This window comes from Pimephales promelas, chromosome 1 (genome assembly GCF_988280905.1).
Source record: "Pimephales promelas chromosome 1, fPimPro1.hap1.1, whole genome shotgun sequence".
In the NCBI taxonomy this organism is placed as follows: Eukaryota; Metazoa; Chordata; class Actinopteri; order Cypriniformes; family Leuciscidae; genus Pimephales; species Pimephales promelas.
This window is the reverse complement of record NC_142769.1, coordinates 20,900,300-20,920,234: the sequence shown is the minus strand read 5'-3', so window position 1 is coordinate 20,920,234 and position 19,935 is coordinate 20,900,300. Positions and strand designations below refer to the sequence as shown.

Genomic DNA, 19,935 nt, shown 5'->3' with positions numbered 1-19,935 from the left:
CAACTTATCCTATTAGAATGATTTCTGAGGGATCATGTGACTGAAGACTGGAGTAATGCTCAAAATGATGCTCTTTTTACTATATTTATGATTAAATGCATAATTCTTTCAAAAGCGTAAAAAAATCAGACTACACATACTTTTGAACAGCATACTTTTGAAAACAAGTGTACAACGCTTTACTAAAGACATACCTAAAGATACTACATATTTCACACTTTATTTTGGTATTAGTTTTTACACTTTAAACCCACTGTTAAAAACAGCCTTCCTGTTAAGGGTTTCTCTTCTCTTCGTACGATATTTAGTTGACACACCAGTCGACACACCAATGATAGTCATTTTAATTTGAAATCATGACTAATGTTGTGAAACACACACAAAAAAAACACATTAGTTTTTACTTTTGTCAACATGACACTTCATTTTGTTCTTGCAGGAATCGTGTCTTTCAGAGAAGATGGGTGAAGTTTGAACGAGGAAATCTCACTTACTACAACAGCGATAAGGTGACAAACCAATATTCGCTAATTCTCACACACACACACGAGGGCTCTGCCATTTCATGTTCTTGTTTCAGTTTGAGTGGGAAGCGTTTGACAAGTCTAGAAGACTGGTGTCAGTTTTAAGCTTAGCATGTACAATCAGTTTAAAGGATCTCAGAATGTCCCAACTGCTGCAAATCCCTCTCTTAATTTCCACTTGCAGTGGGATAAAACTAAAATGATTCTCCATTGCTGTCGACTGTCACTCAGTCACTCTTTTTGCAGATATTGGTAGTATTATCACAGTAGGACAGAAAAAGCACTGAATGCAGGAACGAGGTGATATCATCAGTGTGAAACAGTGGGGGTAGGGGACACTTTAATAGAAATGGGGGAGGGTGATTTGGGTGTGTCATGCTCTTGTCTTTCCTTTTAGTTCTTTAAGCCTAATGCTGTTGGTCCTCCACGTGCTGCTGAAACAATGTCGAGCCGCAAAAGCATGGACTCTCGAAGGTGTTCTGGGGTATCTGACATTAAGACGTTAGCAACAGATCCTACAAGTCCTTTAGGTTGTTGAAATATAATTTACACTGTGGCTTTCATAACTTGTTTTCATGACAGATTTATTTGAATTAAATAATTATCACAAATAGGATAAGTCAAATATAATCAATTGGCTGATATAGTGCAAATATACAATTTGTGTCAGTAAGATTTTGTACTTGTCGTGTCGTTTTTTTATTATTATCAATTTTGAAAACAGTTGTATTGCTTAATATTTTTGTGGAAACTGTGCTAAATTTTAAACTCGATGAAATTCATAAGAACACAATTTATTTGAAATATAAATATTATCTACATTATATATATAGTCAGTGGCGAGCGGTGACTTTTTTTAAGCGGGTATGCTGGGTGATTGTCAAAAAGGCACCTGGTGCAGGTTGGATGGGTTTATAATAAGCGTGTTCGCTCTAGACAGTAAATGAAAAGTAGTCGATGCATTCACAAGCATCGGTAAAAATGGTCTAGTTGAGTCACGGGTTTGCCAAATGTGCCGTATTTTTGTAATTCCGCTAGGTGGCACCAGTGTTGCCAGATTGGAAATGTCTTGTATCCTTCCAGAAGCTCAAAATTATCATATTTAGAAGAAAATTATTGTACATGAGTCAAACATACAGAATACAGCAATTTATTGACAAATTACTTTATGACATGACCTGGAAATTAATTTATTGCCAACCTAACGACCTCATCTTGAAATAAACTGACAAAGCGCCATGGTGCGTTAACTTTTTTTGTATTCTTTTTTTATTTATTTATTTTTTTAATTTTCTTCTTCTTGCCAAACATACAGAGATGACATAATGATGTACAACATTGTATACAATATACAAAAAGAACATTAACTCACGAGAGAGTCATTCTCCACGATGATTGGCCGAGAAAACATAACATGAGATGAGATGGAAGACGTTCTCCTCACAATCATGACGGTACACGTAGAATCCACAGCTACATCAATGAGTATAGAAGCCCTATGTTTACGCTCACACAATTCTGAAATTATTGTACATTTGGCAACACTGGGTGGCACAAATGTCACATAAAGGGGTGTGGGGGGTGTTCGGGGGGTCTATCGGAGTTATGCGCCGTTTCAATATATTGGTAGCCTATTAAAAGCATTTTCTGAGAATTTATATTTCAAGTTTTTACTGCAAATGTCACAATTAATCCAGTCAACTTGTTGATTAAAACCATTAATTAAACTGAAATACAATTTATAAAAAACGAAATTCTTTTAAAAAACATAAGTCAGAATTACGTCTGACCCATTCCAAATGTTTTCCGATATATGGTGATCAGTGTTGGGTGTAACTAATTACCAAGTAATTAGTTACTGTAATTTAATTACTTTTCCCTTGAAAATGTAAAGTAAGGGATTACTCTTCATTTATCTGTAATTTAATTACAGTTACGTCTGATGTAATTGAGGTAAATACTGTGTATAGATCAATCCGATCGATTCATATGCTTTTTATGAGGTGTCAAAATCGTACGACCGCACTCGTACAAATTCGTATGAATTATTGTAAAATATGTATGAAAAAAGGGTCAAATGTCATGAGATCAGACATAAAACAATAGTGGGTTTAACATCAAAATGTATTGTCTGATGTTAAAAAGTATGTTTTTATAATGTAACCTTCTCCACCTTGGTCAGATTAAGGATAATTCATGCAATTTTATAGTATTTATTTATTTGAAAGAATTAAAACAGATTCATGTCTATCCCTATTATTTAGCTGGTTGAGATTGATATGGGATTTTGAAAGTAATTAGTAATTAAAAGTAATTAAATACTTTTTAGAGAGAGTAATTAGTACAGTAATCTAATTACACTGTTGAAGAGGTAATTAGTAACTAGTAATTAATTACTTTTTAGAGTAACTTACCCAACACTGATGGTGATCAAGCACTGATGGACCGCTCCTTGATCCATCAGTGCTTGTGTCACCATATATCGGAAAATAAAACGTTTTAAACATCAATAAAACATCTCCTGTTAACTAGAAGAGCATTAATTTAGTTAGTTTAAATAAGAGATCTAGCGCTAAAATGTTTTCCGCTGCTGTCAGTTTGTGGCGCGCAGTCTTCACTCGGATGCGCACTGCGCGCACTTCAATCTATCACCGTTACGGAGAGACTCTATTCATTCCGGTAAAATCACAAAATAAACGTGTCCTATGCTTGATATAGACTGTAACCACTGATGGACATATTCTGTTTTGATGAGAGAGAAAAAAAAAACTGTACCGAGGGCGGATTAGAACCCGTAACCTCTGACACTCTTGGCAAAAGATCTACCACTAGACCATTGAAACACTCAAATACATACTAGCGAATGTGTCTCTGTGCCCAGCAAATTTCAAACTGCCCCCCCCCCCCCCCCTGTTCCAACATCTATGAATGCAAATTGATGACTTTAACAAATGCATAGACTACGATAAACAACCTCAGATAGTTACAGGTCTGCTTAGGTCTGTTTTAACAGTTTATACGTTTTCGTAAAAAAAAAAAGGTCCCTATGGAGAAAATAAAATATTATGAGAATAGTTTCAGTTATGACTTTTTTTCCCCACTTGATTTAGTACATAGTCTTGTATCAAACACAATATCATTTTCGTTGGCTGAGATTTGGCAGTCGCAGCACATTTTTCCTCTTGGGGAGCGATCCGTGGACAACTTAACCTGCACATTAAATCCCCCATATGCCAGCAAACCAATGAGAACGTGGGACAATGATGACTATCTACAACAACAGAGCGTACATGGCAAAAATGCTGTGGGTTTTTTAGTGCGTTTATGTTTGAATGTTGGATTGTTGCTTATTTGCCTTCTTCTATGTATTAATAATTGAGGAAAAGAGACAATTATTCTAAAAAAGCATCAGTAATCAAGGAAAGTTTTAAAGAAATTGTCCTCCAACTGATTGTCCTCAGTGGACACATTCTCTCCTTAGTCTCTCTTCTCTGATTGAAATGGTTAATCTCAATCACTGCTCACTTCTTGACATCGCATAATGATGTCATCAATCAGAGACCTCCTTTAGCGTGGGAGAGAGGCAAGCACAAAACTCCCACTGGTTTCCTGTAGGACCCCTGGGGACGGAGCAGCATGGTCCCCCCCCCAGACTTACCTGATGTTTCATCAACCTTGCGACCAGGTCTGCGATGTAGCATTTATGTGTGAGTGAAAGAGGTTTAGAGTGTCACCTGTCAGTAGGCAGGGTGTGTGGAGATGTTTGGGTTGAGTGCAACTGTGTTGAAAATCCAGAAAAGCTCAAAAGTCCTCTGGGAGTGCCAGTGGAAAGCTTTCTCACCACCCGCCCTTTGTTTTTGATGGTTGTAGTCATCCAGTTTAGGGCAGATGTGAGCTTCCCATGACCTGCAACTACACTACTGGTCAAAAGTTTGGAATAAGTTTTTTTTTTTGTTTTTTTTTTTTTAAAGATCATATATTTTTTGTTACATTTTTGAAAGAAGTCTCTTAAGGCCAATTTATACTTCTGCGTAGGGTGCGCGCAGTAGGGACGGCGTAGCATACGCACAGACGCGTCCCATAGATACAGTCGGCAACGCGTCATAGTTGGGGGGCGTGGTCGGCGTGGGGGAAAGCAGCGCGACCATCCTATGTATTTGAATGACAAAAATGTCATATTGCGAGTCATTTATGCCTGCCGACCGGCAACGATACATTGCAAATTTAACTGTAATAGGTTATGATTGCCCTTATTTAATTAAAAACTGGGCCAATGACCCAACCAAATGGCCGGAGGTGTCGTTTCCAGACTATTATATCTGGTTGAATCTTCAGGTAAGACATCGCGGAAGCTACCGGCAACACAAGCCTGTAACTCAATCAACTTGCGTATAAGTTACTATAAGTCCATAAAACCATGTCACTTACCAATTGTACGTATGCTTCACTCCAAACTATTAATCCTTTTGTAAAACGGTGATCAAAGTAGTCGCTACGAAGTTGCAGAGGGACTTTGCTGACAGTTATCCGAATTCTCACAGACTGCAGTCTGATAACCTTTAGCTGATAACGCTAATAACATCCCTTATGAAAAACAACTAAAGGAATCTTGTAGTATTTTAGGACAAACTATTATAGTAACGTTAATCCTATAGGAATACTATAGTATTTTGGGACATAGCCTAGAAGTATAGGTATTAATGAACATCACAGAAGTATTATACACTACTATAGAATACTAATAGCCATAGGATTACTATAGTTCTTTTTCGTAAGGGACGTAACGTCAGACAAATCTGGCCCACTGCCTAATACGAGTTAAACATCTACTACTATATCACACAGGGACCTCTACTCACACAGTAATCTAATAAGATATGATTAATTTTGCCATTTTGTCCTCCTATCCGGTTCTGCATGTATGTAAGAAAGGCTGTAGAACTTCAATTTGTAATTTGTTAGTTTATTGGTGGTACAGAAAACGACACCGCAACCCTTCGGCATGATTGTCCCATGTATTTCAATGAGCGCCAAGGCAATGATTTCCCCCACGGGCTAAATTCACACCACGTGACGGGGCGTTCCCGGGGGCGTTCCCAGACCAACCGACTGTATCTATACCGCGTACCCTTCGCCGTCGCCTGACGCGCACCTCTTCAAAAATGTAACTACACGTCGCGACGACGCGGACCGCAAGATCGGTGATTGGTCGGCTTGGTAGCATCGCATTTCCTCCTACGCATTTCCGCACGTACCTTCTCACGCATTTCCATCACTGTCTATGATTTCCACACGTACCATCTCCTCCGACGTCTTCTGTCATTTCTGCCTTTCAGTTTTAGTAATTTCACTAAAGTGAACTGTTTTTCCACCTCAATAAGCTCCAACTCCAACATGATCAGCTCTCTTTCAGTCGATATTGCTTGTAGTAACCTAGCCGTGAGGAATCTAAACACAGTGGAACATTTAAACCCTCCGCCGCCAACTAGCGTTTCGGAGCAGTACTGCAGAGCAACCAAGACCTGAACGCAGAAGTATAAATGCTCACAACGGCGTCGCCTACGTGCGTAGCCAACGCCGTACACTACGGCGTACCCTCGACGCAGAAGTATAAATTGGCCTTTATGCTCACCAAGACTGCATTTGATCAAATACATAATAAAAACAGCAATGTTGCATTTTTTTATTGTAATATATTTTAATGTGTGTTTTAATGTGTGTCGGTAAAGCAGAATTTTCAGTAGCCATTACTTCAGTCTTCAGTGTCACATGACTCCAATATGCTGATTTGCTTTTATTCAGCATGGACATATTAATTTGATCAAAATGTACAATAAAGACATTTACAGTTTTCAGTTTCAAATGAATGCTTTTGTTTTCAACTTTCTATTTATCAAAGAATCCTGAAAAATGAATTCCACAAAAAAAGCAGCAAAAACTTGAGGACCAGTAATTGATCATATTTGAGCATCAAATCATATTATAATGATCTCTAAAGGATCATGTGACACCAACGACTGATTATGATGCTGAAAATTCAGCTTTTCCATAACAGGAATACATTCTATTTTATAATATATTATAGTAGAACATTTTTATAGTATAATATTATAGTAGTTCTTTTAAAATAGTAATAATATTTTACAATATTACTCTTTTTGTTGTATTTTAATCAAATAAACGCAGCCTTGGTGGGCCTAACACATCTTTTAGAATACTACAGTCAGCTGTGTGCTTCTGGCTGGTGTTGGACAATGCACAAAAAAAAAAAAAATACAAATGCATTTTGTTGATTTTTACTCCACACAATATATTTAAGTCAGCTTGCACACTTTACTCACTTGCATTAGTGCCCCTCTTCCAGGTGGTGTCCCCATGGCTCCACTGCAGAACTAACCCAGCACTAGTGAAAACAAAAGATAATGGCATTGCACCACTCTCTGGGTCTCTGATCAAATGTAGACTTCATCAGCCAGCCTCTTCAACTCTATTGCGTATTCAGATTTATATGTTCTTGGTCCTCAAAGTGCATGTATAGAACAAGCTGCTGTGAGCATGACATGCCATCACATATGTGCACAAACAATATCAGGAAGAGTACATCCTGCTGTTATAAACTTTTTGTGCACCATACATCTTTGTTTTTCTATGCACACTCCTACTTAAACCGTCTCTAAACTCTTAATGGATGCGCTTGCGTTTGCATATGTACTCTTTAAGCCCCCTTCATCATTCCGACCCTGAAAATTGTAATTATAATGAATAATTAATGCCAGCTTAGAGAGCGCCTCATTATTGCCACTTAGCTTCCTATAAACATGCACACCTCTTCACTTTTATCCCCCTTTACTCTCTTCCGCTTCTGTCCAGATTTTAGACAGAGGAAGTCTCATTAAAATGCCAGTGAGTTCACGGCCATAACATGGCTGCGGAGGGAAGGATGCAAAATTGGAAAGAAAGAGCGAGTGAGGAGCGAGATCTTGGAGAGTGGTGATGGCTGCCCTCTACCATAATTAGGGTTAGCTGCGCCCATCGTTGTTAACATGCTGCCTTAATTTGAGAAGATGATGCTCTCTCTGACCCCTACTTTCTCGCTCGCGATCTCACGCTCTCTCTGCTTTGTGAGCTTCTCTTCCTTGATCCCTCGGTTCTTCACTCATTTTCTCTCCATCAAGCAATCCCCAAGCTATCACATCCCTTTCTTTTTCCCATCCTCTCTGTATTTTCGCTTTCTCTCCCTCATTCGTTCTCTTCCTGTCTTTCTTTGGCATTACCTCTTCCATTTGCGCTAGACCGAGGAGGGGGTCCCTCACTAAATCTTCTCTTCTATTTCTGGATGGACGAGTTCTAGAAATAGTGCAAGGTCATCATAATAATTAACAGCCAACTGAAATGGACAAATGAATCTTTCATTTTTTCCCATCTCATTCTCTTCTCTTGCCTTTTTTCTCTGTCTGTGGAACTCACTCTAGCTCTCTTCCTAAACACAGTTAACTCCTACAATAGCATGAAGTAGTGTCTACATGCTATCTTCTAAAGCATTCTAACTGAAATTGAACCTTCATAGTCAAATGGTTTGGGACGACCGACATACTGTAGACAGCAACTCGAATAGACTGAATTCAATACGGGTGAACAACATTACAATCAATCATAAATGTTCATAGTACACTCAAATCCTGGTAAAAAAAAAAAGTGTTATTATTGTTTTTTTTATACTTCTCGGTATTTAATGAATACTATATTTATTATATTGTATATAGTACCTTTTAAAAGTTTGTGGTCATTACGATTATTTAAAGAAATTAATACTTGTATTCAGCGAGCATGCATTCATTTGATCAAAAAGACAGTAAAGACATTTTTTCTTAAATAAATAGTTTTTTACACTTTCTATTCATTAAAGAATCCTGAAATAAATCACAATTTCCACATAAATATAAAGCTGGATAACTGTTTTCATCATTGATAATAATAAATGTTTCATGTGCAGCAAATCAGCTTATTAGTAGTCACTGAAGACTGGAAGCAATGATGCTGAAAATTCAGCTTTGCCAACACAGGAACAAATTGCATTTTAAAATATATTAAAATAGAAAACAGTTATTTGAATTAATGTCGCAATATAACTGTTATTATATTTTTCATCCAATAAATTGCAGCCTTGGTGAGCATAAAGAGACTTCTTTCAAAAACATGAAAACTTTTTTTGCCAAACCCAGATATCTGAACAGTAGTGAGTGATTTTTTTTTCCCCCCCGCTGAGCATACTGGTATTGCCACCTTCACATTAAGATCTATGCAACGCTACATTCGTATTCGGTTAAAACAAGGTCGCTCAATGAAGATGTCTAATATTGTATGTTGCCTAAACTGTTACCTGCGTAGGCAGCTCACTGGGTTTTGAAACAGCCCTTGTCTCCCCTCTCATTCTCTCACTTCATTTTCAGTTCTCCACAGCATTTGGCCTTTTCTATCCATCACAGTCTGCTGTTTTAGAGCGGCTGGAGTGCTGTGTATGAGTTCTGTAGACTAAAGGAGGTCTCACAGAGCTCTATTGCTGCTTTGCAGGCTTATGTTGGTTTGAAGCACACAGAGAGACCAAACACTCCTTTCTCTAAACAACTAGCTCTGTTTCCCTCATCTCTTCCCACAAAACATCAGACTATAAATACTGGAGTGCCAAGCCTGTTAGCTGGGGACTGGTATTAGGAATCAAGCCTGCTTGAGTGTGTGAGTGTGTGCTTGACTCAATCCATCTTTTCTTTTTTCTTTTCTTTTACAGAAAGCAGATGTATTATGGCTGGATTGAGCTTTCTGTTGGAAACAATGTGTGAAAGTGATGTTGCAAATGTCCGTACACTACCAGCCAAAAGTGTTGATAAATGATCGTTCATCATCATCATTATTATTATTATTATTATTCATTTGCATTGCATTTCAGTGCAAATGGGAGTATGGGAATAATGTATACAGTATATACACCAACCAAATTCACGAGATGACTTATGTAATCTTGTAAAGGGCTTTCCTTCACTATTTGATCCAGTGCATCCAAAAGGGTTTTGTTTTTGTGTGTTTATTTTGGTATGGTTTGTTTTCATTTGTTTGATTATCGTTTTCATAAGTTTTTTAGTGAGAGACAATCATTGTCAAGTGTGTCCAGTTTTTTTGACTGGTGGTTTGTCCATACACACTATGAATATTTTTTCTGTCTCCCTCATTCTTTACAGGAGATGTACTCGAAGGGCCTGATTCCTATTTCAGCAGTTAAACAAGTTCGCACTCTGGGTGAAAATAAGTTTGAGGTGATCACCTCTGTAAGAACCTTTGTGTTTCGGGCAGAGAAAGAAGGTGAGCCTCTTTGCTTTTGTCTGTCTCATGTTTCGACCCCCTTTTTTACTAATCCTTTTTAAATCAATTCACTTCCACTCTCTTTCCTTTATCATCTTTCGCTCATATTTTTATCATCGTACAATCTCTGCTATAAGATAAGAAGCTCTGAGTAGATCTTTCACAGCACACCCAATCAAACAGAGAGAGAGAGAGAGAGAGAGAGAGAGAGAGAGGCCAGACTACAGGAGAAGCTGAAACAACCGAGACAATGATGATGGCTTTAGATTTAATATGTACAGTAAACACCCTGTTGGTGCATATTGTTTGCACATCATTGCCTGCATATTTTATGCAATATTTTCTTAATAACCAGGCAAGGCCTGGCTGTGCTGTGTTAGTTGTGTGTTAAAATATGTGGTTATGGTAATGGGCGTGACATTTCCAAAATACGATTGAAGTGACTGACCATTTACAACACACTAGTCCATCCGATCAATTAGAGCTCATTGTGCTTTTCAGAAGAAGGGGCTTCACTGAGACCGGAACTAAACAGAGCGTTTCTTACAAAAAAATGTGATTTTGGAACATTCAGGAATGAAAATCTGTTCTTGACCCTTAAAAACTAATTATTCTGTACAAAATATTGCATCTTTAAAGGAATTTTCAGTGCCTCAAAATGTATTTGACCTCTTAAACTACTCTTAAATATTTATGTCATTCCATTTAATTTTATATATTGTTTCTGATGCAATGAAGCTCAAACATTTTTGAGTGTTCCATAAATCTCCAAATACTTTCTGTCGACACTGAATATCTGTAAACCTAAGCATGACACACATGATTTGTCATTATTTGTAAATGGAGCAACTTGACTTGCTCAAGGCCATTCAGACGGGTGAGATTATTTAACTTTTTGTATTGTAGTTTATTTATTTATTTGGACACCTTGTAGTAAAAGCAACAGTCTAAGGGTGAGGGATTCGCCATGAGCCAATCAATTACCATCCGTATCACAATTACTGTGGTAAATCTGTGGCTAATAGCATTGCTGTGTGCCATAGTGTCCTAGAATATCAACAAATAATGGTCTCCTCAGTCACTCTATTCTCCCCAGCTCTTGTGTAATGACCTCTGACCCTTTGTAAGTGAATTACTGTGAGGGAAGTCAGTTTAGACATGCATTTAACTGTACTTTCCACCATAAGAAGAATTCAGAGACAGAGAGAGAGAGAGAGCACTGGTCCGATCTGCTCATGCATCTTTAAACAGCTTTATAGCAGTCTGAAAGAGTCATCAATCTTAAGATAAACACAAGAGAAGAGGAGAGAGAGAATGAGTGAGTGAATGAAAGAGCTGGAAGTGGGTGGTCATGGGATGAGCACAAAAGATAAGAATGAGAATTAGTGTTAGAGATCAAGCTGCACATTGGGAATCATTTAGATGCACAAGAGTGTGTGTATGAGTGAGAAAACATTCACATGGCATCCACTCTTTCGGGGGCAGTCTTCAACTGTGCAGGTCTCTTCTTTTAGAGAGAGTGTAATATTTTGTGAATAACAATGTTTTCATGGAGAATGGGAAATACATGTGTTCACAGCCACCAATTTTCAAGGTTTCAGAATTTATGGGTAACCACAAAGTGCAGTTTGTAACTTTCTGTGAGGTTGTATTGAAGCTATGGTCACTCTCAGTGATAACTAAGTCTGTAAAATGAAATGGTATGTTTTATTAAGACAGTCTATATAATTTGAAATCTTGGGTTTTCAGTTCTCCTGTCAATTTGTTTTGATCCAGTTATCTGAAACCAAAGCTGCTTTTCCACCGTTGGGCCGAACAGTTCTTATAACAGTAAGGTGTGTTATATTTCCACTTGGTTCGGCCGTTCGCGGCCCGGAATTCTCTGAGCAGCCGCGCTGAACCGTGCTGGTAGAAAGCGTGTAGTGACGTCGCCACTCAGGATTGGTCACTTGTCTGTTGCCTGGCTACCAGTTTCTCTGTAGCTGACAGAGTGCTATTTAAGCGAATAAACACACGTTAATTAATAATAAAATTAACAGAAAAATCTGATAATCCTCCATAATGCAGTTGCTATTTACATCTCGTTCCATCTGTAAAATTTTGCGTTGCCGAGGCAATGATTGACGCATTTGTATTACATTCCAAAGAGCTCTGTTATCAGCTCCACATTGGAAAATTAAATCATATCCGTACCTGCTGGGCCGGATCACCACTGAATGGAACAGTTTAACAACGAGAGCGGTTTGGCCCAACTGTGGAAAAGCGGCTTAAACGATTTCGGTCACACTTTGGATTAGGGTCCAATTGTCTCATCCTTGTTTGCCTCAATAAACTTCTAATTACTGATTATTAATAGTTAGTAAGGTAGTGGTTAAGTTTATATATTGGATGGGATTAAGGGATGTAGAATATGGTCATGCAGAATAAATCATTAATATGAGCTTAAAATTATTTATAAACTAGTAATAAGCATGCTAATAAGCAACTAATTCATAGTGAGAATTGGATCTTAAACGTCGACGGATCTTAAAAGTGTGCTACCATTTCTGTTAAAAAGAAGTTGTGCTCGGTAAGATTTATTTAATGTTTTTAAGGTTACATTTATCTGATTTTAATTACAGGAATGCTGTGAAATATTACTACAATTTTATAAATGTAAATTGATAAATGTCTTTACTGTCAATGTTACTGACCCCATGTTGGGACCATGCTAACTAGCCAAACTTTGACCTTGATACACACAAAGCCTTCTAGTGGACGTTTATCAATAAATGGAGAAAATGTTTGTAATGGATTAAATTATATTCGTAAATCAAACCCAGGTGGAATGCTTAACAAAATTAAAGTTATCTGCATTCTTTGGTGTTATTTAATTATCACCTATGAGTAAAACTAGTCATACAGCAGTCTGGCAAAAAAATACTTTACACATGTCAGTCCATAAAGTGTGGGGAAAGCTGTTACATTATTGCAGGTTTGTATTTCAGTCTTTCTTTTCTTGTGCAATGTGAGGAATACAGAATGAGATGTGTGAGTGAGTGAGGCAAGTAAAGAGTAATATTGCCAAAATGTACCTCTCACAAGGTGGCTTTAGTTTCTACGTAATGCAGATATGCACATGTGAGTGTCATTACTGAATCAAACTTTTGTTTTCATAATCATAAAATGGAACTGTACTTAAGTAGTCAAATATGGTATATAACTGATGCTCTAACATTTACATTGCGCCTAAAACTCTAAACGCCTAAAAAGCAAAATTTGACTTTTGTCCGATAGACAATCAATGTTTGCAGAAACACTCACTTTTATTGAAATGAGATCCTGCTCTCTCTCCCCTTTCCCCCTCTCTCTATCTCTCCCTCTCTGGATGTGGCAGGTGCTGTAGACCTGCAGAGGATAAGAGTATCCAGCTGTTAATGTTTTTTGGCTAGTGTTTGTGTGCTTGCAACGAATTTGTGTGAAGCCCCCTGTAGCCCTATTTAAACAGCACAAGAAAACCCTCTCAGGCTTCCTTCCCTCATCTCACAAGCACACACAAACACAGAGGCAGACGCAATACAATGAGACACAGGGGCTTTTGCATACCTGCTTTGTTTGCAGATTTCAGAGTTTATAAAGTATAACAATAATATTAGACACTTTTCCATTCCCTTTTATTCCCGTGGCACAGCATCTCCACACACACATGCATACCTGCGCATTCGCCAACATACATCAAACAGAATGCAGCGTTCCTCCACAGGCACGCACACCACTTCTTACCTCCCTCCATCTTCTGTCTTCCCTCTAAGGAGAACGTCAGGATTGGCTAGAGGTTCTCCAGACTGCAGTGAGCTCCCAGTCCTCCATTTCCCGTCAGCCTCGCAAAAATAACACAAACAAGAGTGGCTACGTCGAGCTGCGCGGCCTCAAAGGAAGAGTCTACCTCATCCTCATGGGAACCAGCTTCAAACTCTGTAAAACAGACCAGGTAAATCTAAATATTTTTTTTGTTATTTTTTGGAGGGATCCATCCATCCATCCATCCCTCCATCCCTCCCTCCATCCATCCTTCCTTCCTTCCTTCTTTCCTTCCTTCCTTCCTTCCTTCCTTCCTCCCTCCCCTTCCTTTTTTGGAGGGATCCATTCATTCCTTCCTTCCTCCCTCCCTCCCTCCCTTCCCTTCCCTTCCTTTTTTGGAGGGATCCATCCCTTCCTTCCTTCCTTCCTTCCTTCCTTCCTTCCTTCCTTCCTTCCTTCCTTCCTTCCTTCCTTCCTTCCTTCCTTCCTTCCTTCCTTCCTTCCTTCCTTCCTCTGTTTTAATCTATTATTATCTACTCCACTGCTATATCCTCCCCTTTGTTTGCGATATAAACTATATAGCTATATAAATGCAGTCCATTTCCTTCCTTCCTTCCTCCCTTCCCTTCCTTTCTTCCTTTCTTCCTTCCTTCCTTCCTTCCTCCCTTCCTTTCTTCCTTTATTTCTTCCTTCCTTCCTTCCTTCCTCCCTTCCTTCCTTTTTTGGAGGGATCCATCCCTTCCTTCCTTACTTCCTTCCTTCCTTCCCTCCTTCATTCCCTCCTTCCTTCCTTCCTTCCTTCCTTCCTTCCTTCCTTCCTTCCTTCCTATGTTTTGATCTATTATTATCTATTCCACTGCTATATCCCCCTCTTTGTTTGTGATATTAGATACTGTTATGTCAGTGTTATGTCAAGAACTGAAACTTTCACACATTTAAAAGTAGTTGTACATGTGTTTTGTTCTCCTTCCTATGTGAATGAGCCCATATGCTGAGAGTATAGTTATTACAATGCACACGCAAGCCATGGCACCTCGTATGCATATGTATGTGATCTATACCCAATTGGTCTCAGTTTTAAATGAGATTAAGCAGAGAAGGTTATTCTGTGTGAATAAGAGGCACACACACTTCATCATCTCTGTTTGTCTTTCATTATTTTCCTTATTAGCACGAGCAAACATCTTTGTCTTCATTCTGCAAGGAAATTGTTTTTCGTCAGGCGATTTAGCATGCGGAAGGGGGAAAGAGAAAGAGAGCAGTGAAAATGGAAATTGATTGTATTGTTTTTGCATTAAATCCCCTCTGTGGCAACCACTCCGACAAGTGGTGAGATAAACGGGAGGGAGTGGAGGGAAAGATGGCATGAGGCAAAAGTAAAGGAGAGAGGGAAAGAGGGGAATGAATGAGGAACTGGGCAAAGAGACAAGAGCGGAGGGATAACAGAGGGAGGTGAAGACAGCAGTGACTGTTGAGGGATGAAGAAAACACAAAGGAGCATCAAGATGGAGAGAAGGAGGAGGAGACAGAGAGAGAAAGGTATGGTGGTGGGTAACTCGGTTCATGTTCAGTGAAGTGGAGTATTTAATTTAACAAGATGAACGAGCTGCCCAGGACGCTGGTTTTTACCCCCCTTCCCGTCTTGGAGAGGATGAAGTGTGCTGCCCTTTTCTCCTCTGAGGTCAGGCAATGATGTTTCCCCAAGGTAATGAAAGCCAACCTAACAGGCAAGCCCAAATCACGTGATGCCACTACAGTTTAGTGCTACATCGATTTTTGATTTCCTTACTTAAACTATTTGCTCCAAAAAAACACAGAAAGACAAAGCACATTGGTGCTGGAATGGCACTTTGCGGGGTCTCTGATGGCTAACATTTAAAGTTTAAGAGGACAATTAGAAGATGTCTTAGGAGATTCTAGAATTTCAGCCTGAGCTCCCAATGAGCCTGTATGATACATTGGTCTAAAAATATGGTAACACTTTATTTCAATGGTTCCCTTTGAACATTCTGTTAACTAGAAATAACTTTTTATTTTAACATGTCAGCTTACTCTCATTAGACATTGTTAATTGACATGTAGGTGCAACATTACTTAGTTGTAGAATGTGTTAATGGGGCCATCAAAGTAAACCAAAAATATGTTTTGTTGAAAAGTATGTTAGCTTCGGGGTTTACTCTGAAAACTCTGTGTATTTGATAAATATTGCATTTATTTCACTTTAGCTGTGGTAAAGTATGCAAACGCAGCGTGAGCGTCACTACGTGAAACAGGAAGTGTCTGACTTCGTCTCCGTCTTAGCACATGGCACAAACATGACAAGCCATGATTGTGTTCACACCAAACATGACAAAAATAAGAGCACATGACCAGTGAACACAATCACAAGCCCCACAAACCGACTGTGTGTCCACACTAAATATGAAAATATGTAACAATAATTAAAAAACACAAGCCATATTCTACACAGAACAAGACAACACAAGAACTTCTGGCCAATGAAAACATAAAGCATGTGCTCTACAAAACACATGGGATGAGAGCGCATGTACAAGAGACAAAACATGGAGCATGAATGCCTGAACCCTGACACTGAACCGAAACCGAACCAGAAGTGTCGGGATCTAAACAACATGCTCAGCACATACAACGCATCACACGGGTGAACGAGCGCATGGTCCAAGCGAACTCAGAACTGCACGCTTAAAATGACAAGACAGTAGGAGTGTCAGGGCTCTGTCATTTGCATTTCAGATAATTTCATTTTACTGAAATGGAGAGTATGCTGTGGATGAAGGTTGAATTTGACAACTGATTTCACACAAATCTTAATCAAATAATTTGTGGTTTAAGCACTGAGGTGTCTACTAGCTGACCAAACAAATAGTTTTTTAACGAACAAAAAAAAAAAGGAAAGGAAATAAGAAGCTGTTCACACACGCAATGTTCCGTCTGAGCTGTTTTTTTTTTAAATCTTTGGTCATTACATCGAGTCTTGCTGTTTGAATGTTAACTATTCAGCTCTATTTTAATGCACCGTATCGAATCAAGTTTAAAGTAGTTCAGCTTTGACAATAACATCTCAAAAACCCTGTTCTTTGTTCCGTTTTGTTATGCTGTTTTTAAACCAGGGCCATGCAACATTCAGAGTGTGTATACTGGAATATTGAAAAATTGGAGCACTTACTGTAATGTATTGCCCCCCAAAAAAACTGTCAATCATTTTTTTTTTCTTTTTGAATCTAGGGTAATAAAACTGCTGTCCAATGTAACCCATGTAACCACATGCAATCCACTATTTGTGAAAAGTTTTAGAAACCTTCCTTTGTCCAAATTGTAAGACCTCATCACATGTATCCTTGACAGAAAAGGCAATCCTGTTGCAATGAGCTCAGTGGAAAAAATCTATCCAACATAGACAAAGATGAAATGTCTCATACAAAATAAATACTGTATAATATGTCTTAACCAATTTTACCAATACTTTTCAGTATTTTAATCTAATCAAAATGTAGTATTAAAATGCCAAACTCTGCAGTCAGCTGCGAAGCTGTCAAATCTTCCGCATGGTTTGTGTGAGAGTGTCTGTCTATGCAGAACTGTCCAAATTGTCATTTATGTCACTTATAATATTATTTCCTTCTCACTTCCGGAGAAGGCAGTTGCACGTGTGGCAATGAGGAAGGCATCTCACTAGGTTTATAACAGAGCCTTAGGGTTCTGAAATAAAAGACTGGGGGCTGTTTTTATGTTGCAGATAAGAATAGGCATGAAATGTCAAAAAAGCTTTAGTGTAAAATGAGTAAATTGAAAAGAAAGGCCTTGCAGTGTGTCTGTTTAATAGCATTCATGAGATCATTCTTGGGTAATGACCTCACTGCGGTTGTTTAAGTATCACTCTTTCTCTCTCTTTACCTTTAACTTTACTCACACCTGTTCACACCAGACTTTCTATTACTAGATTAGGCATGTGTCACTACTTTTGAGTCTCACTGAGGGAGTTTTCCTTTTAATTACATGTGACATTGCAGCAAAGATGACTCAACTCACTGTGCAGTCAGAAGTTCACTCATTTCTATAAGACATATTTCAGAAATTCTTATCTAAGTGTCTTAAGGTTTTTTTCCCCCTTTGATGATCAATTTGAATACATTTTGTGAGTATAAATGTGTCTATTTAAATGCTGTGTGGAATCACATATTAACGACTACATTTGGTGAGTCCAATCGAGTTCACCTTTCACAGATCATTTGCTTTATAGTGAAAATTGTGTCATCAACTGGCTTTCATGACACTCAAAACACAAAAGAAGTCATTATCAAAATACCAAATGCTGATCTCTTCCACTCAGCTGTCAAGTTGCTGTTTGGTTCACTTAAAGGGTTAGTTCGGTATGTTACACTTAAAGCCCTGTTTTAAGATCGTTTCTGATGAAACAGAACGGTTTTAAATTTGCACAAATGCTGCTGTCCCGAGAATTTGTGCACTGGAACAATCATTCATAAAACGCGTTAAACTTTACAAAGTTTACAAAGACGTGAAACTCACCGAGTGTTCACTGATATGCTCACGCAAAAATTGCTGCAAAAGAAGGTTTTATCTTAGTCGGACAAAAACTATGATAAAACCTGTTGGAAAGCATCATAGTGTTGTCTTGATATTGAGTATAAGTAATGTCTTGAGAGGGTCGACACGGCAGCCTTAGACTGTCATCTCCTTTCTTCTTGTCCCCTTGCGGTCTTTATATTGCTGTTGTCCTTGAAGTATTCGGTGAAGTCTATAATAAAGTTTGTTGTGTATTTCCTGCTTGTTCTTGTGTGAAATAAACTTTGTCATTCATTCAGATGCTGATCAATGAATCAGCAGGTATTCACCCTCCAGTGAGCTCTGTGTCTGTTCTGTGCTCTCCTTGACCCTTCTCACTCAACAGTTTCCTTGCATTTTATAGTTGGCTTCAGCCCGTGAATATGTTGGATTGTTCAAATGCAGTGACTTATCTTGAGTTTACTTTACTTTATTTGTATATGTCTCCGAAGGGCCATTCATTTTACAGCAAGACAGCAAACAAAAGGGCAATTTACAATACATTCATATTTTCAATAAAAGTTAAAAAGGTACCTTTACAAATTAACACTAAAATAAGGGCACACACACAGTACCCACACAAAAACCAAACAACTACTTCCTTCCACCTACTCCCGCCATACCCAAATTTAACAGAGAAACGGAAGTAGGAATAAATGAATGTTTATATCCGTTATTTCTAACCGAGGGAAATCTCAGTCGAGATCCTGAACTGAAACTCAGAATAGAGAGGATGTGAAGTAACCATTAAAATGGATTAGGTTTTCCTAACTACCTGCTGGTTGTACAGGTCAGTAGGGTGACTCTGCTGAACTCCTAAGATCTTAGTGTTAGTATTTATTATTTTCACCAAAGCAGTCTTTGCCTTCACACCAAGACTTCCATACCACCATAACACACTAAATGTTAAAAAATCGACTCAATATGAGATTTAAGACCCATCAACTTTAAATTTGGACAGTCTCCGTAGACAGTACAGACGTTGCTGGCCTCTTTTGCAAATCATCTCCTCATTAACATTAAAATTCAACTTCTTGTCAATCACACACCACAGATACTTATGATTCCATAACATTAACCTCCATAAGACATAAAAATCAGCGCACAACACTAAAACATGCATGATGCGTGAACATTTGCTGCTTCATTTGCACTACTATGTATATTTCTTTATTTTTGTTCCTGATGATATATGTGGATATGAACAATGTTTTATAAAGGTCTTAATTTGATATTATTCTGGTTGTTCACAGGATTTTAATGCAGGGCTGGCTATCGCTGCAGTGGACCTGACGGCTGCGTGTGTGAAACCGTTGGAGAGGAAAGGATTTGAGATCACTACGCCTTTCAAATCCTTCTGGTAAACTACTAAGTTATTATAAACTGTATTAGCATAAGGCCAGAGAGTAAGAAAATCTCTTATCAAAATAAAATATTAGCATAAATTGAACAGTAGATGGTTTTAAACAGATTGCAGATGACCTTCAAACAGAGTTAAGCCTCTACCTGGACTTCCTCAATATCGCTTTATGCTAAAAAGAAAAGAAAAGGAAAAAAACGCATCAAAGCTTCACTCAAGTTTAGACTTGAAGGATTAAGTATTCTTGGTGTAAATATAAATTTATTTACTAAAATGCCTTCAGATTATGAGTTCAAAGACTTTATTTCAAAAACAGTTTCTGATTACTTTCAT

The 19,935-nt window shown here is 38.2% G+C and overlaps 1 protein-coding gene across 1 annotated transcript in view; it reads left to right on the top strand.

Moving 5' to 3' along the window:
* arap2 (ArfGAP with RhoGAP domain, ankyrin repeat and PH domain 2) overlaps positions 1–19,935 on the top strand; it is a 101,853-nt gene that overhangs the window by 20,697 nt on the left and 61,221 nt on the right. Inside the window, exons 7-10 of the mRNA XM_039668814.2 lie at positions 440–509; positions 9,758–9,878; positions 13,670–13,848; positions 19,496–19,602. Coding sequence (XP_039524748.2) covers positions 440–509; positions 9,758–9,878; positions 13,670–13,848; positions 19,496–19,602 — 477 coding nt within the window. The remainder of the gene's footprint in view (positions 1–439; positions 510–9,757; positions 9,879–13,669; positions 13,849–19,495; positions 19,603–19,935) is intronic.